The 21,876-nt window shown below is 40.0% G+C and overlaps 1 protein-coding gene across 1 annotated transcript; it reads right to left on the reverse strand.

The window, feature by feature from the left end:
- Positions 1-11,427: 11,427 nt before the first annotated feature.
- SLC25A51 (solute carrier family 25 member 51) lies at positions 11,428-21,866 on the reverse strand. The gene is made up of 2 exons (XM_072991912.2): positions 21,629-21,866; positions 11,428-14,745 (listed from the first exon to the last, which is right to left on the reverse strand). Exon 2 carries the CDS (start codon positions 14,699-14,701, stop codon positions 13,820-13,822), a length of 882 nt encoding a protein of 293 aa, XP_072848013.1. The 5' UTR covers positions 14,702-14,745; positions 21,629-21,866; the 3' UTR covers positions 11,428-13,819.
- Between the last annotated feature and the right edge of the window lie 10 nt (positions 21,867-21,876).

A 21,876-nucleotide genomic window follows, 5' to 3' on the forward strand; every position in this document is an offset into this window, starting at 1 on the left:
ACAGTCAAAGCTGAGACAGCTGAATTTAAATGCAGCAGTGGGAATTTTAAAGAAGATCCAGAAAATGAGTGTACTCTGACTCCAAAACAATAAAGTATAGCCAAAGTGGGATCCAATCTCATGGAGGATCAAGTTTCCATTGAACATGTAGTGCACAGACTGAACATTAGTCAGAGATCACTCATTTCATTATTGTGTTTCTTGAATATTCATACGAGTGCAAAGATGTGTTGAACTTTGTTCCGAACTTCTTGAATAAGCTGAAAAAGATCCAGCAACTTCTTCAACAAAATCTCTACTACTGTGAATGAATGGTGAGTGTTATGATGACCCAGGCAACAAAGAACCATCAAGGTGGGTCACTGCCACCAAACATGTTTAGAATGCTGAAATCAGCGGAAAAGTGATACAGTATTTATTTTGAGTGATGCTTAGGATGCGCTGCTTATTGGTAGGAGTGGGATGGGAGGCACTACAATTGTAAGACGAAATTTCAGTATATTTTTTTAAAAAGGTTGCATGGAAAAATATACACAAGTGCATCACATGGTGGTGATCTGCTCCGCGTTAATGAATCAGCATCTAAAACAATCATCACGAGGAGACTGAAAAAATTAATTACATTAGTTGTAAAAACCTCTTTCTTGTCTATCTGGAAAAGTAGAAGTTAATCTGCCTGCCAAGTGTTTTATCTGTTGAGGAAGCCCTGAAAGCCGAAGTGATATCTTGCTTGGAAAAGCCCGAAAGTGACTTTTACAAAGAAGGTGTTTTGAAATGGAAACATTGGTTTCAATTGTGATTAGCCAATGTGCCAGTTTTAGAAACAATGGAGTACAAACTTGTAAAATCAGTAGGGTTTGAAAAGGCACCAACCCTATTTTAAGAAATTGTTAACTTGTATATGATTGGGATAGTAAGATGTGTTTGTAAATAGATTCAGATTACTTTATTACAATCAACAGATTAGATAAAAATTAGTAACAGAATTACATAATACAGTAATAGAAATTATTAAATACAAATTAAATATACACTGTGTATAAATAACTTTTAAAAATAGAAATGTCATAATCATTGTAATAATACCCTTTCTTGGCTGCAAGTACTGTTGTATTGTTCCTTTTCTCATGGTTTCCATCACATTTTTATTCATCCAATTCTGCAAACTATCTCTGGAAGATGAGCATCATTTACTCTATCTGCTGGCAGATCAATAACAATTAAAGTAGCTAGCTTTTGCTCAGCAGCCTTAGCTTCCCAACAAGAAACAATATCATAAAAAAGGGTTATTTTTTTCTATGAGATGATTGTCAGATGAGAGGTTGAATGTTTTTATGTTTATGTTTTTTTTAATGTGTATTAGCCTCCCAGAGGAGTGGCATAATTCTGGTGGTGAAACTGAAAAAAAGAGAGACCGAAATCTTATTAGTTTAGAATAGACTTCCACATCCATACAATGAAAGTCCACAAGAGGTGCATGTGCATGTGATGGAAAGCCAAATTATTTGTGATGTAGATATGAAAAAGATGCATAGATTTGAATAAGGATACAAGGGGATTTTAAAAAATAATGTGTACCTTTCCTTCTGGATGTCCTGACATGAGCCTGGTACACACATGTAATATGGTTGCCCTGCTTTTCCAAAGTGGAATCACATCTGCAGTACTGTATATGTTTGAAAAATATGTGCTGGCTTTTTGTTTGGTTGGTTTTTGTTTGGTTTTCTTTAGCTGATCCATTCTTACAGCCCTTCCAAAGGTTTGGGTTAGTTTCTCTGAAACCTTGTGGCTGTTCATCGGAATCAATGTTTGCAATTTACAAAGATCATCTTATATGTTTCCTTTCCCTTTTTTTTTCTGTCTTGCATGTAATCCCACTCATCCCCCATCTCCCTAAAATGTCCGTCGGCATTAGGTGGAGGATTCGTGGTGAACCCTGCAGTACAAATTGGAAATTGGAAAATGCTGTTGACATTGGCAGCGACGAGGACACAACGTGTGTACTAAATACCTTATTGGAAGATAATGCTGTATTCTGCCTGCACCTACCATCTCTTGCTGGTGGGGGGGGAAAAACTGGTTGAAGCCTTATCTTGGCTCTCCAGCCAGATGAATTAGTAGCTTCTTAGAGTGCCAAATGGCCCTCATGTAGCATCTGCTCCAGATCTTAACAGCCTTTGTGTACCTCTGCCTTTCTGTGGGGTCCATACCTGCAAAATCGGTTTCCATCTTCACCCTATATTTCTGCAGACCACATGGCCATCTTAAGGGGGCTTTAGATGTCAACCTATCATTTAGTTTGGTTCTTACATTGTTTTTCTAAAACATGAGCTTATATTTGTGAATAGTAAATTCACTTCCATGATGTGGCAGAAATAGTTCTGAAAGGGTCCATTCTATGGAAGTTCTAGTAAAGGTGATTTCACTTCCATCTAACAAATATTTTGTGTGTGTGATTTTGACATTTGGGCTTGACATTTTATCTGCAATTCTTTTTTCCATACAAAAATCTTTCATGCAGTAGAGTTTGCTTTTACCACATGTTAATGTTTCCCAATGTTTCAGATTCCAGTTGTCTAGAGCAGTGGTTCACAACTTTGAATAACCCAGGTGTTCTCGGACAGCAACTTCCAGAAAACTTCCAGAAAACGCAGCCAGCAAAGTTGGTGGTGAAGGTTTCTGGGAACTGCAGTTCGGAGAACACCTGGTTTACCAAAGAACACCTGGTTTACCCAAATTTGGGCACCACTGGTGTAGAGCACTGGTTCTTAACCTACTCAGGAGTTTTGGACTGCAACTCCCAGAAGGCTTTATCACCAGCTGCTGGCTGGGGTTTCTGGGAGTTGCAGTTCAAAACATCCAAGTAACAAAGGTTAAGAACCACTGGTGTAGAGTATGTGGATACTGGCAGAAGTACAACACAACTCCAAGAAGAAGGTTTTTCTTAAATCCCGTAGCAAATACCCAACTGGGTATTACTACTTCCATCATCCCAGCAGGACTAGTAGCCATTTGGGATGGAGACGATAGGAGGTGTTTTCATCTAGTCCAGGATCATTGGTCAGAAGTACCATGCTTATTTTGTGTACAGTCTCAAGCTGAATTTCTGTTATCTCTGGGTAACAATGGTGGAATTAATCTCTGTTTGAGACATTCCAGAACCACAGCCAACTAGAAAAAGCATAATAGAGAAATGGACTGACCTGGTAGTATATGGCAATTTTCTGTACCATTATTTGCCCAGTTGTGATTTGTCTTACTCACTTCTGGAGTTAGCTGTTTCACAGAGCAAGAGGAAAAGGATTTCCCAGGTTTGTGTCTGAAAATAGCGAAATAATTATGTGCATTTCTGCTAGTAGCAATCTCATTTTATTTTTTATGGTTTTGCTATCTTTGCTGAGCTAAAGTACATATTTTGGACAAACAAAGTGAAAGAATGTTGACGAGTACCTAATCCTACAATCTCTCTCTGAGTTGTCTCCCCAATGACTGGGCTGTTTTGTGTCTGGAACAAAGCAATAGGCTATTAGCAAGCTTCTAATGTATGACTGCATCAGTATAATTCTTTCTCAGCTTCAATCCTGGCAATGGAATTTAATCTGTCATCCTAACATGTATAATGGTTCCAGCCTGCTAGGTTAGATTATATATAACTTTTTTGTCCACAGCTGATGTTTCAAGATAGTGCACTCTTAGGAATGTTTTTGCTTTGTGGACTTTTAATATGAGAAAAGATTTTTAGATGAAGAAGAAAACTAATAGGCAGATCCTCTTTTTTTTTCAAATACTGTATAGCCATTGTACTAAACTCTATATTCCCCATACATACAGTAAAATTTCTCCATTGAAGTCGGTTTCTCTAACAATATGCCTCAATAATGCAACTAATCAATTTTTTTATAAATCCTTTAATTACATAATTCTGGCTTGGATAGAACCATAATTCTTTGATAAAATTGGACTATGTAGTTGAAGTACTTTGAGAAGCTTTAAAAACCCTGAGCAAATATGCCGATCATAAGCAAATAACGACTTACCTTTTCCAGCAGAGTTGCTTTTATTGTACTTCAGTGCTCATCATTTAAATGGATAGATGTTATTAGTTATACACTGATGTTTTTAAAAAGTCTACCTCATGACTTGGATGCCATTAATTAGTCTGTATACATATGAAAATATCCATTGCATTTTGTAATGCATGTAGCTTTTGAAAATGCATTTTACTAGCAATTATGTAATAAACATATTATTTCTTTTATAATTTCGGAAAAAGGAGACCTGCTTCACAAAGCAAAGGACTGGTGGTGGACATGCTTTATTTACTGGTGCATCATAATAGAATGTAAACATTTGCATTCATGTCGGTAACTATTTATGCTATAAGATTGTGTCTTAATTTTTCTGATTCATATTTACAGTAAGAACTCTTCATTAACTAAGTGTAATCATATTTGCAAACATTCCAGAGAAGTGAAGTACAGAAAATAAATTAATTGCAGAATAGTTCAGTAATGTATAACTAATCAATATATCTTGTGTCTTTGCATTAGAACATGAGATTTCATTATATCTTGCTCCTCAGTAAGGAAAAAGTGTACTGAAATACTTAATTTTTTCCTTTGGTTGTAAAACATAATACCCTGGTTTTATGCATGGCTGTTCAGGGTTCCTGGAAATTGATGGCAACTATGTTTATCTCCTGGGGAATGTGTGACTCTTCCAGGTATAGCTAAATTCCAACTTCCATCATTCCTGACTTGCAGGCTATCATACCCAGTTGTGAGATGTGATGGGGGAATAGTAGTTCATTGGTAACTGGAAAGTCAAATGTTCCCCATTCATCCACGTTTATCATGAAAATACACATACTACACCTTGAACATTAGTTTTTAGTTCCATTTGTGATTCTGTTTGGGTTGTCTGAAGTATTGCCCCCACATGCTTCTACATGTGTGATCTCTTCATGTTTGGTTTCCTATAATACAACTCAAGCTTCAAGAAACATGGCAGAGAAACAAAAGCAGCTAACTATATTCCTCAACAACAACAAAAAACAACAGAAGATTCATAAGCCTTTGTTGTGACGTGCTATCAAGTTGCCTCCAACTTATGGCAAACCTATGAATCACTAAAATTTTAATTGTATTTTAATTACTTTATCTTTTGCTATATTGTATTTTAATTATTGTAAGCCGCCCAGAGACCTCTGGGTAGTTTGGGCGGCATATAAATTGAATAAATAAATAAATAAATAAATAAATAAAATGTCCTCAACAGCCCTACCCTGTGGCGAGTCAATCTCTTATTAGATCTTCCTCTTTTCCTGCTGCCTCCAACCTTTCCCTTTCTCAGCTGGCTAAATCTTAGGGCTTCAGTGCCATTTGTTTTTAACCTTACATTTTGGCCCATCCCTGTTAGTAAATATACAATCATTACAAATTTTAAAAGTATCTGGCTGCCCTTTCACAACATCCAGAATCTGCTGCTTCATGCTGTCTCAATAGCCTTGGTCAAATTAACAACTTTTTCTGGGAGAAAGATGGAGCAATGGAACCCTACTTATTTCTCTTGGGCCTTTCAACAGCTTTCTGGTCTGTATGTCAGGGGATCCTTCTGCACTTTACCGTGTGGTTGGTGGCAAAGGGGACACTGCTTTGAGGTCTCTTCTCCTGCTTCACCAGGAAATTCTAAAATTCAGCTCCTCCCTTTGGGAGTGCCTTGCCACCGCGCTTCCTGGCAGCTCTCATCAGGAGATGTTTCCCCAGTGGTCTCCGGTGAGCGATGTGCCATCTATAGATAGGGTGATGCTCCTTCATTCTATTCCATCACAAACATGTGATGTCATCCTTCAACTGACTGACAGGTAAGTAATAAGCTATAAGAGGGTGAATAAGCTGAAGCCAAGTCTGGATAAGACAGAGCTGTTCATAATCGTTTCTGAAAAGGAAGGTTGTGCATCTTCCAGAGGTTTGTTTCCAAGCTAAATTTGGGCTGCAGATTCTCATCTGTGGGCTTGTGGCAGGATACCTGAAGTGCCACATTAACAGATATATAATCTACTTTTTTAATAAATATAGATTGTAGAATTTGCGTTGCTTCTCAGAGAAGGTAGATTTGTTTTCAAAATTTCACAGCTTGATGCTAGTGTTGGCTTGATGCTTAAGGAATGCCTTAACATTTCGAGTCCCACCAAGTTCAGGGCATTCATCAACAGAAGCTGTTGGCTTCACTCAACACTCCTTTTACTGAGGCAATGTGCGTATCATATTCCCACCTGTCCCTTGGTTGTTTCATCAATTACAGGGCACAAGCTACGTGTGGCTGCTACCAGTTGATCACATCAACATTGCTTATTATCAATCACAGAGGTCCAGGCATTGTGTCATTTAAAAAAAAGAACCAAATAGAAGTTGTTTATTGTTACAGGTGACGAAGGTACAATCAGTGTCTTTAACTCTTAACCAAACATCCCACTTCATCCACCCTCAACTGCCAACCCTCTTTCTCTATCCACTCCAAACTCCCAAACTCAAAAACCCCAAATGTAATCCTCTCCTTCCCCTGCAGAGACTCTTATATCTCGTGACTCCACCTCTCCAGCACTCCCATTGGTCCATGCACATAGCATATCAATATTCATAACCTGGGCAGACGCCACAGTATCATATTTAAGTGTACAGTACTAGATTTATAGGTGGTATTGTATTTGTTGGGATACCCCGTGTGGTGCAGCAGATAAGAGTAATGGACTAAGACTCAGGAGGCCTGGGTTCAAATCCCTGTTTAGTCTTGGAAACTCATGGAGTATATGTGGAACTGATAAAGCCACTCTTTAATTATCTCATTTACTTTGAAAGCCCTGAGTCACTATAAGTCATTTCTGTCTTGACAGTACAAGAACTATACCAGTTGGCCAGCTTTCTCCACTCCTGATTTTAGATTGTGAGACCCATATGAGAATTGTTTGTTGTGCATTTACTGTGCTTTGTTGAAGATTGTCCTTATTTTCAGTTGTAAAAGGATTGACAGACATCTTGTTAAAAGTGATAAAACTAACCATTACTTGGGGCTGCCTTAAAGTAAATGGGGCAGCACTCAAAACAGCTTTGAGCTCTATACCCTGACTGAGTGCAGGAGGAAATAAGTGGCCCTCCAAATTAAATATTAAGAATGACTGGCCCTTTTATATTTGTCAATGGAAAATGAGAGGAAATTGTATATAGTATATTAAGTGTACATTGTTACTTTTTTTATAATATTAAATGGCATAAGTAAATGAAATAGATGCATTAATATCAGTTTAAATTTGTTTAAAAGAGAGCAACTTATAAAATACAAGGACCTTTCCCAATGTAGATCAGTAGCAAACACACTTTACTACTTGCCGAAGGTTGCAGGTTCAATCCATGGCATATCCAGATAGGGCTGTGAAAGATTTTTCTGTGTAACTCTGATAAGTTCATGAGCTATGAATTTCCATTCTCCGTAATGCCATATCACTGGCAATGTTGCCAAGCTGTCATCTCTCACTTACACGCAGTAGATGGCACTACTGCCTATTGATTTTTATTTGCATCCTCATTAAAAGGAAGAAAGGGCAGTGTGCTTTGAAGAATCCAGTGTATTTTCTTAGCCTCCATGAAAAGAAAAGGGGGGAAAAGGTGGTGGAAAATGGAGGGAAATTAGAAGAATTAAGATTTCACTGCCTAATAACTAGAAAATGTGTACCCTACAGAAAATCTTTCCCTCCCCCCTGCCATCCATTGACACTGCTAGAGATACTTCTATAGCACTTGGGTGCATATAATTGACTTTTCAAGGCAATGCCATTTTTTTGCACTAAGTTAATGGCTTAAAGCCATATCTGAGTGAAGCCAACAGGTCCTTGCGTTTTTTTCTGAAGGTTCGGCCTTCTCGCCATCTCCGATAGATCACAGCTTTTGGAAGTCAGAGCATTTCATAGATACACTATCCTACTAGGTGACATTTTAGTAAGGTTGGTTGTATTGGCCATTTAAAATCTGATATCTTTCAGGGGGAAACCAAGTAAACAGCTCCACCATTGTGATCATGTTCCTGTTCTCTCTCTACAATTTGATCATCCATTTCATTGCTTCCCCTGCAGATTAGGGCCTCACTGACTGGTCGATGTAGTTCTCCATGGACGAATGTAGGTACCCTTGTGGACTGAGAGTAGCCTTCAGCCCCAGATATGGAAACAACCTTTTAAAAAATAAGTGAATAGCACTTTTTCTACAAAACAAAATTAAAAAAAACACAGTATCAGTCATGACTTTGTTAAGAAAAAGGAATGCTGTTATGTCCTCATTACCTCCTGAAGTGAAATGTTACAGGTAATGTCAATTTTAATAGAATATGTTTTGTACAAGTCATGTTATTTTCAGTGGAGTATGTCCATTGTTGGTTTGCTGTACAGGGTCTGTGGCAGCCACTCAAGGCTGCTAAAGAAGAACAGTCTAAGCGAAGGAGGGTAACTGACACCTTTGATCGCTTTGTTGGACTTTGATATGCTTTGGGGCAGAGGGGAATGAAGAGACTGGCACAAGCAAAGCCTCAAAATATTGAGCATATTCTGTGGCTAAAGAATACAGAATGCTCTTGTAGGTAAAGAGAATAGCATATCCTGGAAGAGGACCTGGATGGATGGAACAGGAACACTGCATACTGCAACACCTTGTTGCAGGTCCCACTTGTTCCCTCTAATATCAAATGTGCATAGGTTTTATAGTTCTGGAAAGAAATTGGAACTACCTCAAAATAAAGTAGCAACATCCTTAGGAATGCTGATGTTTATTAATTTCAAAATGTTTTAAAACACACAACTGGACAGTGTTGAAATATCTGTGCCAAAAGGCACTTCATTCCCTGTACAAGATAAAGTCTGAAGAAAGGAAGACGCAAAAATAACAGGTGCACAGCTGGAGAATCTCCTAAATAACCAGAAAGCATTACACTGTGAGAAATTGTTTCTGCTCAGGTGATATGTAAAAAGTATTCAGAGCAACCCGTCAGAATTGAGGGATAGTTAATTCCACAACAACTCTTAAATAAATGACTGCCACTCTTCCAGCTGCCCACATCATATGTCCCTCTCTGTATCATCATAATTTATATTTTTGCAGGTTACATTTTCAAAAGAAAAAAAAACATTGTTTAAAAGGAAAAAGTTGTGTTCAAAGCTGTAACCACCAAAGCTAGGAAATTCACACCACACAATCCCCCCTGCATCAGAATACGTATCAACCCCTCTTCCTCCCTCAAAATATTGGGCATCATAAGGCACCTTTTAATAACTTAACTTCCAACTCTGACAAACATGTGGATGGAGCCTTATGGTGCTGTTGTTAAACTGCAGTACTGCAGCCAAAACTCCACTTGGGACCTGGGTCCAATCCCAGCATAACCGGCTCAAAATTCAGTCAGCCTTCCAAGGTTAGTAAACGGAGTACCCAGCTTGCTTGGGAAAGGGGGCAATGTGTAGCCTGCACAATTAAATTGCAAACTGCCCCGAGAGTGATTTAAGTGCTATGGAGCGGTATATAAGCAGCACGCTTTGCTTTTTTTCATTCCCTAAAGAGGAACAACCTCCGCTTAGCTAACTCTATGCCCCAGAAACAAAATGAGCCTTCATTCACCCTGGAAATAACTAGATTGGAGTAACTAAGATGATCTAACTGTGAATAGAACTATGCTGTATATCTGTTTATAAATACTGGCACTATCAAACACCTGCATTTATTCTTCCATAGCACTTGTGGTGTCCTATCTAGTAGAATTGCTACTGTAGTTATACTATAGTGTTTATCTGGAGTGGAAATTAAAGCACAAGATGGGTGCATCACTGTGCCCATATTTTGAGTCGAGGGAGTAAATCTCTACACTAAGTGCCTCTGCTTTATGGATTATGTGTCTCCATCATGCACTGTCAATCCTGGAACTCACTTATAGTGACCCTAGTAGGGCTTTCAAAATAAATGAGATGTTGAAGGAGTTGCTTAACCAGTGCCACGCTTAGCCCCATGAGTTTCCACGGCCAAGCATGAAATCAAACTCGGGACTCCTGCATCCTAGCCTTTTCACTCTATTTTATACATTGTGCTGTGGTATGGAATAGAGCTTCAACCATTAATTTTTGCTTTAAACCATTTTTTCCCTCTTTGGGGAATTCCTTTGCTTAAATTAAGCTCCTTCTGTAAATGAAAATAACATAGAGAGATCCTGCATATTGCAAGCTGCTGCTCATAAATCTGTCCCAATGAGTGTTTGTGTGTTGCCTAGTTTTCTCCTAGCAAACGCACGCTAGGATCAGATATGTTCCACTCTATAAAGCTTGTCCCTTGTGGGGCTGGGTGAGGTTTAGAAAACCGTTTCATCCCACAGTTGCCACTGTATTTTGACCACTATGGTAAAAAGCACGACTAGATACGTCAAGCTTTTAGAGGGTGCTAAGAACTGCAACTTCAGTGAATAACAAATTGTTGTAATGAAAAGAATGCCAATAAAGAGAGTTTCCTTTCATTTCTGTGGTGGAAATTAAATGGAAATGAGCAATCAAATGTAACTGTAGAGTCTATGGCTACTAATCCTATTGCTTGGTTGCACATGCAGAAGGCAAAAGCAGTAACTTTTACTCTTTTCCAAATGGCAATTAATGAATTGCCTTTACTGGAATTCTCAAAGTGCACCCCAAGTCAGCACACACAGACATTGCTCCAAGAATCCAGTCGTGCCTTGTGAATCGCTGCCTAGGAACAACTGAATGCTGTTATGTCTTTTGCTCTACATGTTTAACAACATAACAGGATTTCAGTCAATAAATCTTCTGATAATTCTTTTCATATATATTTCGGGGGAAGTTTTGATGGGGAATCTAATATACAGTTAAGCAACAGGGGGCCATCTGTGTTTCTTTTACAACAGTGGTCCCCAACCTTTTTAACTCCATGGACCAGTTGGGGAAGGCAGGGCACTCCCCTGTGCACGTGCGAAGGAGCGGGGCCGGCCCTCACGCGCATGCACGAAGGGCGGGGTGCATGCGGGGGGCTCTCGCATGCATGTGCGAAGGGCTATATGGAGGGTGAGGTGTGTGCGAGAGGTGGGGGATCTGTCTCCGCAGCCCGGTCCAGCCCAAGCCATGGACCGATGCTGGGCCGCGGACAGGGGGTTGGGGACCCCTCTTTTATAATACAACTTTTGGAATGTTTGTTTTGAAGAAGAAACACAAAGGTGCCTATATACAAAACTGAACTGGTGGAATAAAAAATGTAATAAATAAATGATTTGTGGTCTCTGTACATAAAAGAAAACTAATTGTCACCACGCCATTTCTTTTTTATTTGTCTAGTATTCAAGATTGGTTCAAAATTGACGTGGACTAAAAATGATGCAAGAGAAATATTAATCTAATTCATTTCAGGAAATAAGGTTTACTCTTTTTTATTCCATCATGGGAAGTTACAAAAAATCTGGTAAAATCAGATTCTACCAGGTAAACATTCAACAGACATTTTATTTAGATGCATATAATGACATTCAAAACATCAAACATTCTTGCTTGTTGTGCTTGGCAATTTGACCGTGAGCCTAAAGAGCATACACTAGGACAGTATAAATATCAAATGGAAAAAAATTGGATTAATTGCTATTTTGGACAATTTTTTGAAATGGACCATATGCAAGTTAAAATAAAAATATGATCTTGATGCCAAGAGGTCAGGTACACTTTAAAAAAGAAACCTCGCTCTTAACACTGGGAGGATAGCAAATCAATTTAAGAAAGATCTTCTGTACACCAGAGACATGAAAAATATTAACTCCTATTTGTATTTTGAAAGTTATATAAAAATGGTCAGTCCTATAATGAGCATTATTATAGTACTCAGACTTATTTTCCTCTTTGTTAATGAGGCCAATTTTTGTTCCTTCTGTACATATTTCATTTCTTACCTGGATTCTTACATACACAGAAATGTTTGTCAGCATGATTGAACACATACTGTACACAAACACAGAAAGCTGAATCCATGTGATACTTAAGGATTCTGCCTTCCTTCTCATGTACTTGCATAGTCCTTTACAATATACAAGGAGCTAAATTCACAGACTTGGTGTAGGTGATACCTAAGGTTGAGCCCCCATCAAATCATCTCTCTACTGTGAAAGGGAGTATCTTTCAAGCCAGGCCTACTTGTGCAAACATCCAATCATATTAAAGGATGTGCAGAAAAGAGGGAAAGAGGTGGAGGCACAATCCTATTTTCCAATATAAACTATATGCTTGAGCAGCAGCATGTGATGACATTCTATGAATGCCTCTCTCACGGTGGATTACACTGAGAGTGGCACCAGTTACTCCCAGATATGTCACTTACTCTACGTTAATTTATAATACAAATAAGTTAAATGCAATTAAGTGCCAAAACCCCTGGATTTTAGAATTCTTCATAATGGTTGGATTGCCCAAGTGCTGATTTGCACCATACTTACCAAAGCTGAAAAGTATTTTTTTTTTTAAAAATTCTATTTAAGGTATGCACATGTGTCAAAGTTAGCGGAACACAGGGTGAACAAAAATCTAAACGGATGGGTTAAGTAACAATTAGAGATGGGGGTATTCATATACAAATACCCTTGTACAGCTGGACATAACGAGGGTCCAGCCCCCTGGGGCCAGACCGTCCACTCACATGTCTGCTGGTGGTGGCAGTTCCACACTCCCTTGCAATTGTTCTGGAGTTTGCGGTCAGCTATCCACTCGTCAACCTGGCAGGGGGACTGGTCTTTCCTCCTTCTGCCAGGAGTAGCTAGCCAACTGGGAGCTCTGGAGCAATTGGAAGGGAGAATGGAGCCGCCACCAGCAGACGTGTGAGTGGACGCTTCAACCCCAGGGGGCTGAACCCTTGTTACGTACAAGTGTGTGGGGATATTCGTATATACGAATACCCCCGTCTCTAGTGGCAACATAATATGAAGGACGGTTTAAAGCTTTTCAGATGGCAGTTTTTCTCCATGTTTTTCCCGCAGCCACCAAGATATTTAGGTTTTAAACAGACATTCCCACTACTGGGTGTACAGTGAACTCAGTTTCTGAAATGTAATAGGAAATCTTGACACAATATCATTTGTATCAACAATGTAGTAAAAACTGTTTAACAAGATTTACAGAACCTTGTATTTTAGCAGTAGAGATTTCGCTTCTGAATTTGGCAGTCTCTTTTTCCAGGTGTTTTTTTTAAATATAAAGATAGATATTTCTGTTTATGTGTGTGTGACTTAAAGCAACATGAAAACTTAAGGCCCATTTATTCCAACATCCCAATATCTATTACAAAATGGCCAAGCAACAAATATAGTATCAGTCTTCTTCCCTGTTAATTTCCTCAAAGTGCATTCTTTGGATCACCAGGAGTGCTGAGAAAAGCTGAAGGTTATCTGGAACAAACTGTTAACAGGCCATTAGCAAATTCAGTTTTTTGTTGTTGTTTCTGAGTAAATCCACTTTCTGGCATCCTTCGTATGTTCCAGGAAACTTTTCAATCACTTTAGGCATACTGCAGACACCGACAAAATGAAAGACCATTAATAAGAGTGAACGCAATTACAGTTTGACCTGAGTAGGCACTGATTAAAATAACTGGCATCCATAACCTATTGAAAGAACTTTCATTTTGCATTCAGGTTTCCACAAGCATTATGGAGCTCTGTGTTTCTAGGGCATTTTGATTATTCTCTGAAAATTGATGGTTCATTGTTATCTGATGCCCAACAACTGAGAAAAGAAACCCACAGGCAGGGAGTTTCACAGGAGTTTGAGCAAGAATTCATATGTTGCATTGATTATGCCCCAGGAAATCAGGGACCGATGGTAATTCAGGTGGGCCCCTCGGAAAAGGTGTGTTACTTTCCTGTCACGCTCTAGCCAAATCTTCATGAAAACCTTGGAAAAAGACTGGAATTCCCCACCAATTTGTGACTGCATGCGGGCTTTAACCACATTCAGTGGGAAAAACAGGAATCCCAGCATAGCGCCCAATAACCCTCCACAGATGAAATCGTTGATCAAATGAGTACTGTAAGTGGTTGCTTCAGGCAAACACTGTTTGATGGGTCCCCTCAGGCCAAAGAAAAGAGCATTGCTAGGACCGTTCCGAAGCAGAATCGGCACCAGACCCCGATAGTATTCCCTGGGTCCATGCTCTTTCAGAAATCTGAACGCCTGGAAGGTATTTGTAAATTTGTCATGATATTTGTAATCCTGCAGAAGCGTCTGGACACGTTCAAAAGGAGTCAGCACCGCTTCAGTGGTACCAGCAAGCACAGCCGCCACACTCCGGGTCAAGAGTTCTGGCGCACTCATGTGCCTCAGGAGTATGGAAGACAGGTCCTCATACAAACCAAACATTAGCGCCAGAGCAGTGCTCTTCTGCATCAGTGGCGGGAGGATGCCACGGTAGAGATTCCTGAGCCCATCTTTCTGCAGCTGGCTTATGGCATCCCTGGTTCGCAGGCCATACAGCTGCTGCCGAAAGAGGACCTTCTGGAGGGGGAAGGTGACGGCCACATTTGTGACAGCAGCACAATAGCCACAGAAGTAATGTTTGCCTGAGGTAACGTTTACTGTTCGATGACCAAGTTGGTCCGCCTTTGACTTGTTTAGAACTAGGTCCTCTGAATCCATCATGCTGCTTCTTGTTCCTCTTGTTTTTTTCACAGGAGTGTTCTTTTCTAGGAAGGGGGGGAAAAGGGAAGTGAGTGAATAAAATGGCACTTTGTTCTATGTAAACAAAATTCCGGTGCATGAACAAAACCTGAACTATGATATGCACAAGACACTGCTCTTGTTTATACGCCCCTAGTTATGCCAAACACAGAGAGATGTTGCCTGGGGGGTGGGGGAGAATCCAGTTGTCCAAATGATAAGGACAGATCTGCAACAGCTTTTATTCTTATTAACAGCATGAACTTTTCCGAGAATATGTATACTAAAGGCACAATTAAAAAATCTAAGAATAAACAATACGCAGGACCATAATCCTGCATAAGCGATCTGTCTCAACTGACACCCCACTTCTGGACTTTTAAGGTGAAATTCAAAGCCTAATTAACAATGTATCATTCTTCATACACTATCTCTGAAATTTATCTGGACCTGTATTTCGCAATGTTCCTCATCACAGCCAGGTTCTGCTCCACCTCCACTTTTCATTATTATTATTAGTAGCACGTACTATAGTTTTATTTATATGCTGCATTTGTTCCAACAAGGGATCCAAAGCAGCTCACAACATTAAAATTCATACAATTTAAAAATACAGTAAGTTAAAAATTAAAAGATAAACAATATATGATTTAAAATACAATTAAAACATAAAAAAATTTAAATTATTTGCTAAAATGGGGTTCAGGGATTCAGTTATAGTTGTTAAAAGCCTGCCTGAAGAGATGGGACTTTCCCATTATAAACAGGCTAAACATTTCCACCTCTTTGCCTGTTGTTCACCAACAGCTACTACAGTCTTTGAATACTTTTAACAGGATTAAATGAGTCTTAACTGCTTCTGACTCCAAATTCAGAGAACACCACTCCCTTTTTCTTGCTCTCACAGCTGTATCTGTACATAACCAACTTTTTAAAATGACCAAACCTAAAGAACAAACTGCATTCCTGAGAAAAATGGAGCACATATAATAAAGAAAAAAAGGGCGGTAGGGAGGCTACTAGATTTTTGAAATAAATGAAAATGTAAAAAACAAAATGTGACTCGGGATGCTGTGCAAAGTTGCAGATAATCCTTTCTATGGTCTCTTGCATTCTTTGACTTCACTTTGCCACAACACAGTGGTCCTTTTTCATTCTGAAAGATCAAAGAGAAATCCCCCCCCCATAAATACCATTTTAAAACAGCAGAAATTCCCACTTTAACCCTAATGTATTCCTCCAGAAAACTTCCAGGTAGCACAAAAAAGGTAAAATAAAGACGGTTGTGGCAGTTAATTCATAGCCATCTTTTGTGGCGGTTAATTCATAGCCATCTGACACTGATGTCAAATTCTTTGGGCATGGACTGTCATCCATATTGTTATCTCAGCGCTTGAGGTTATCCTGTCTAAGAGAAGACACATAAATATGGTTGGTTCACCTTAAAAGGAGGAAAACCACTTGGCAGCATAATTTGCTTATATATATACTGTATATATATTTGCCATTTTACTGCGCTTCATTCAGCTAAACAAACAGATGAATTATTTGCCATCTTGTTGCACTTCAGTCGGCTTAAACAAACAGATAAATTGCTTCAAGCTTCACCTTTGCCCTCAAGTAGTTTCTGTTTTCTTCCTCTCCTTGCAGAGCCCTAAGCTAAGCTCCTACTTTCTCCAAAGACAACAAAGGATTCTGTAGCAACTTAAATACTAACAAATTCATTCTCACATGACCTTTTGTAAACTCATGTACGGTCCTCAAAAGTTCACAATATAATGACGTTCTTAGCCTTTATGGTGCCATTAGGGCGCTTGTTGCTTTTGATAACTGACTAACAGACTGGAATCTCCCCAGAGTCACTTTTTAAAAGAAAGTGCACTGAGAGTCTCATGGACCCTAATCCCGTGATCAAAAGAGAACCTCTATTTGTTCCCCACCTTTCCTCCAAGGAGCTCAACATAACATACTTGGTACCTTTTCTTCCACTTCATCCTCCTAATACCCGTGAGCTAGGGCAGGAAGAAAAATGTACAATTGCACCCAAGGACAATTGGTGTGTTGCATGGCCAGGTCTCCTAAGCACTGGTCCAAAACTCGAAGTGCTACGCCAGATTCTTGTTTCACCCATCTGAACGGCTAGCAGACTGGGCCAGGTTACTCGTCTAACTACTACCAGTGACTACTTTATTCTAGCTCCCTGGCTTCTAGCTAGCTTTGGCAACAGAATGAATTTAGACCTGTGTTGGTGTAAGAAGAACCTTGATGTAGCCCACGGATTGGGTTGAAAGGATTGCCCTGAATCTCACACTGCTACAATGACTTTACAGCCAGCTTTCCTGGTCAGTGATTGCAAACCAGGCAGGTAAACTTCCCACCGTCCATTTCAGGCTGCAAAGAGCGGCTGTATAGCAGTCATTTCTGAGGGATCTGCCCTTGTTTTCTTTTTCTATTCACCAGTAAGCTTCCAAGAACAGCAACCACCTGAGGAGAGGTGAGGGATGCTATTTGTTATAGTGGAGCAGGTAAGGAAATTCTGAAGGCTTCTTTTTGCACAGAAGTCATGGCCTTATGTTTGGATGTGTAGTTTCACAATTATTCAAAATTATCTCTTAATACATTAACACATTTCACCTCTCATCGTGGTAATTTAAAAAAAAACTCTTTTTTACATTTGCAAATGAAGAGGACCATGAACGTCAAACTAATCATGCCTACTCATGGGAAAAGTCTGCAGCTTCTTCAGCAACAAGAGCCATACTGAAACACATTAAAAACCAGGGTCACTTTGCATGTTAAGCATAGAATGTAACCATATAACTGTGTATGAGGATGAAGAACATCAGTTAATACTTAATACATTGCCTTTCCACTACTTGTTAAGCCACCAAACAAACAAACAAATACAAAACAAACTATTTCACACATAATTCTATGTACTTTACATACCCGTTATCATCTGTATGTCTTGGGCAGTATCTTGAGAGTAACAAAAATATCTCTTTCATTACCAGGGCCTCCTATCCTAGTGGACTGACCAAAACTCAGTCCAAATGCTCATAATAATGGACAGAGTTTTTGCAATCATTGCACTTCAAAATTCATACATTTTTGTAGGGCAGTCTTATATTTACAAATTAAGCCTTACCCTTTAACTTGACCCTCTACGGTATTTAAGTCATATAAGCACTAATTAGAACTGAAGTCAAAGATATGCTTAATTCGTAGGCACTGATTTGCAAAAAGTATCAGGTTAGATTACTTCAGTGCAAGATTATCCGAAAATAATATGTAGTTGTTAAGGTACTGTCAGAAATCAGTCTCACTGGCAAAATCTGTTCCTGCTGAAAGATCTTCATTCACTCTGGGATCACTTCGGAAGCGAGTTCAAAGTGCTGGTGTCTGGTGCTCACCTTTAAAGATCTACCTATCTTGGGACTTTAATATCCAAGGAAAGCTTTGCCCTTGCAGAAAAATAATTTTAAGTGGTCCTTTTCCAGATGCTCCCGGCAGATATTTTCTACATTATGGTATCCCAAGAAGCTCCACTGGTGCCCATATTAATGTGTTTTAATGGCAGTTAGAAACTACTTTATTTTCCTGCATATTTACTCATAGAGGACTTTTATTATGTGCAGCCCTTCACAAATACAGTAAGAGTTCCTAACAACTAAATATTTATCTCTAGTGAGCAACAAAGGGTGTGGCTTCCAGCGAGGAGGATACAGTGTTTAACCATGCTGTGGGTTTTTTTTTCTGCTAACATTTCCCCCTGATTCCAGCCTATTGCAACAGACTGGCCCTGTATCTTTAAATGTCCCCACTCCCTTCAATATTCCTTTGTCTGTGGGAGCAGGACCAAGCAGCCAATATTTTGAAACCTCTCCTTTGCTCCTGTCATTCCATTTAGTTTCCACTTCCTTAAATGCCTTTCATCTGCAGTTGAGTCCTTTCTGCTCTATGCCCTCACAGTGAGCTGCTCATCCTCAGCTTTCCACCATGGTCCATACTGCCTCCTTTAAGTTTTGTATGATACCATTGAGACACCGGCCTGAAATTTGGATTGACTGGCTACAAGACATATATCTTTAAGTGTGAATTTTATGAAGTTTAAAAATCTCTGTTTTCCCAAAAATTCAAATTTTAAATTGTTTTAAATGTGTACATTTTTTTGAAAATGCACAATTGCATCATGTTGTACGTATATCAAATGATATGTTCACATTAATGAGCCCAAATATTGGGGTGAAACTATATAGCAGCAGCCCTTCACCCATCCAATCAATCTCAATCAATCAATCAATCAATCTTTATTTGCGTTCTCTGACCCATAATATTTATATGTATGAGGAAGAAAATTAAAACACCCATCCAAGTATTATAACAAAGACTTTGCTACTGCTGTTATGGGAGTACATGAACATGGGGGAGGGGAGAGAAAGAGAGAGACATACACACAAATATTGAAGGATACATAACATTTTCCACAAACAAACAAAACCCATTGTGTCATATACAATCCAAGGACAAAGGTGGATAAATCTTTATCAGACAACTAAAAAGCTAGTAACAATAACTAGCTTTTGACCCCATTCAGAAGGTGCCACAACACTAGGGAGGTATAGAAAAAAAGAGGAAAGATCAAAATCATGGCTAAACAGGATTACCCCAATTTCTCTGATTTGGGGTTTGCCACATTTCTGTGTCCCTCTGTTCCTAACAAAAAAAAGAACCTTTCCTTTCCATAGAGGATAATGTAGAGGAGGCGGCTAAATGAGTGGCTGTTGTGCAATAAGATTGTGACAGATTTTTTAAAGAAACCCCAGCAGAACTGGAATTTGAAACCAGACACCTGACTTCAGTCTGTAGTCTTAAGACTTACTTTGAAATTTAATTAGAACAAAGGAACCTGGGAAGCGCATCTGGCCATGGGTTTTGGAGCTTTTCTGTTTTCTCTGCACCATTTACAGCTCTGTGGTGAAAACCAGTAGAGGGTCAAAAGCTAGCTTATGTTTCTGATTTTTTTTTTTTTAGCAGTATGATAATTGTATTTTTTGTTTCTAAGTTCTGCAACATGCTTTGGTCCTCTGTCTTTCTTCTCCTGGTTAAATCAGCACATTGTATTAAAAGCAAACTTTTGCTTACGCTGACATTTCCATCTTCCTTCAGAGCCCACTCAAACTACACAAGCCATGTACCACAAAACAGACGATAGCTTTGTATTTGAAGAATTTCATGTACGTAACCATCACAACAAAGCTGTTATGCTGATGAGCATTATTATCCTTATACTGTAATGCAAATCTCGGAGGGCTGAATCTAAGAAAAAAGTTGCTGGCCTAGTCAACCCATGCCTGAAACTTGTTCACAATGAACAAATGTTATATAGCATCTGTTTTTATCTTCATCTCCTCTTTTGATATGTCTGGTCTGGAGTCACAAAAGGAGGAAAAAGCATTCAGTTCTTGTTGCCCATATGCACCGAGTCTTCAGCAGATGCTGGTTTTTTCCATAAGAACATAATTCCTGGGGACAGCCAAAAGATCTGTGTAAACTCTGGATTGCTAGCTACACTATTCTGGGGACCAGGGTGGTATTTTTGAGTAAAATTTTGTTTCATTCTTGCTTGCAGTAGTTGAACTCTTGTTGGTTAGCATAGTAAGTTGCAATTATCAGTGAGGATTTTATGAGCCAACTCTTCCATAAATTCCAGTGGTTCACCTCTCATTGTGACTTACCATGCTAAAGTAAGTCATGAGCACAATACGCCCACTTGAATCAATGGAACTTACAGAGGAATCCCCACTGATTCAACGAGCCTATTCTAGTCTGATTTGCTACACTAAGCAACAGGATTTCAGCCAGTGTATTCCTTATGACAGATTCACAGTGTGGTGTGGTGGACAGCGCAACAGATTAGGACTCTGGAGAACAGGGGTCAAATCCCTACTTGGCTATGAAAATTCACTGGGGTAAAACCACTCCTTAAATATCTCACTTAACCTTGAAAGCTCTATTAGGGACGCTATAAGTCAGTTCAGGTTTTGCAGCAGAAAACACACAAACACATTCACTATGTCAACCATGTAAATAAACTCCCATATGTTACTAGTCCACCTGTCAGTGCATTATTCACACACAGTTTTTAAAGAAGCCACTCAAATTGTTCTAATCCAGTAGTTCCCAACCATGGGGCCCCAGATGTTCTTGGACTATAACTCCCAGAAATCCTGGCAGCACAGCTTCTGGGAGATTTCATCGAAGAACCTCTGCAAACCTAAGACTGGGAACCACTATACCATTGTAATCAACATTTTTTTGGGGTGGGGGAGTGTTTCAGGATTTTTTTAAGGGCTTTGCCCATAGCTGAAGGTCCCATTGCCAAGGGCCAAGCCCAGAAATAGCAGGTCCTGCAAAGCCCATGGGAAGGAACCACGACTGCAGAGTTCGCTAGGCATGTACATTTTCCAGCAAATCCTCAGTCCAACAGGTTGCAGGGCCCTTCTTTTCGTGCCTTTTAAAGCAACCTGTCTTAGAAGTAACAACAGCTCTCCGCCTCTTTATTTTTCACCATACAAAAAAAAAAAAACAAAACCCTGTTCAGACACAGCACGAAAGGCAAGGCCGGCAAAAGAGCATGGAGCCAAGAAGGTGGCAATCTTTTGCTGAGGACACGGTGCCCGACTGAAGAGCTGGGGGGTGGCTAGCTTGCGAGGCCCTTTATCATCCAGCTGCCCTTGCCCGAGGTCAGGAAGCCGGCACCTGCACGAAAGGCCCAGCCCCCGTCCTCCTCCCTTGCCGCCTCATCTCCATTTTGCACTCCCGCCTGCCCTCTCCCACCCTTCTCTTTCTCCCCCACTCTCCTCCCTCCCTCCCTCCCTCACGAGCCACTCCTGGCCAATCACTCACCCGCCTGGACTACATGGCGGCGGCGGCAGCGGAACCCCCTACGGCTCACGCGCGCTTTCTGCCCTCGAAGCCGGCCCGCGTGCAAGCGGGGCCCAAGCCGAGTGGGCTTTTTTTGCTGACAGAAGCCCCCCTCGCGCCGGCCGGGGCGCAGCCCTTCGCCACGCCCCTCCCCGCCTGCCCGCCGCAAGAAGCGCCTGACGTCGGCCGAACAGGGCGGGATCACGTGACACGCGCCTCCTTGTTTCCCG

Source organism: Pogona vitticeps, chromosome 2, assembly GCF_051106095.1.
Source record: "Pogona vitticeps strain Pit_001003342236 chromosome 2, PviZW2.1, whole genome shotgun sequence".
Classification (NCBI taxonomy): domain Eukaryota; kingdom Metazoa; phylum Chordata; class Lepidosauria; order Squamata; family Agamidae; genus Pogona; species Pogona vitticeps.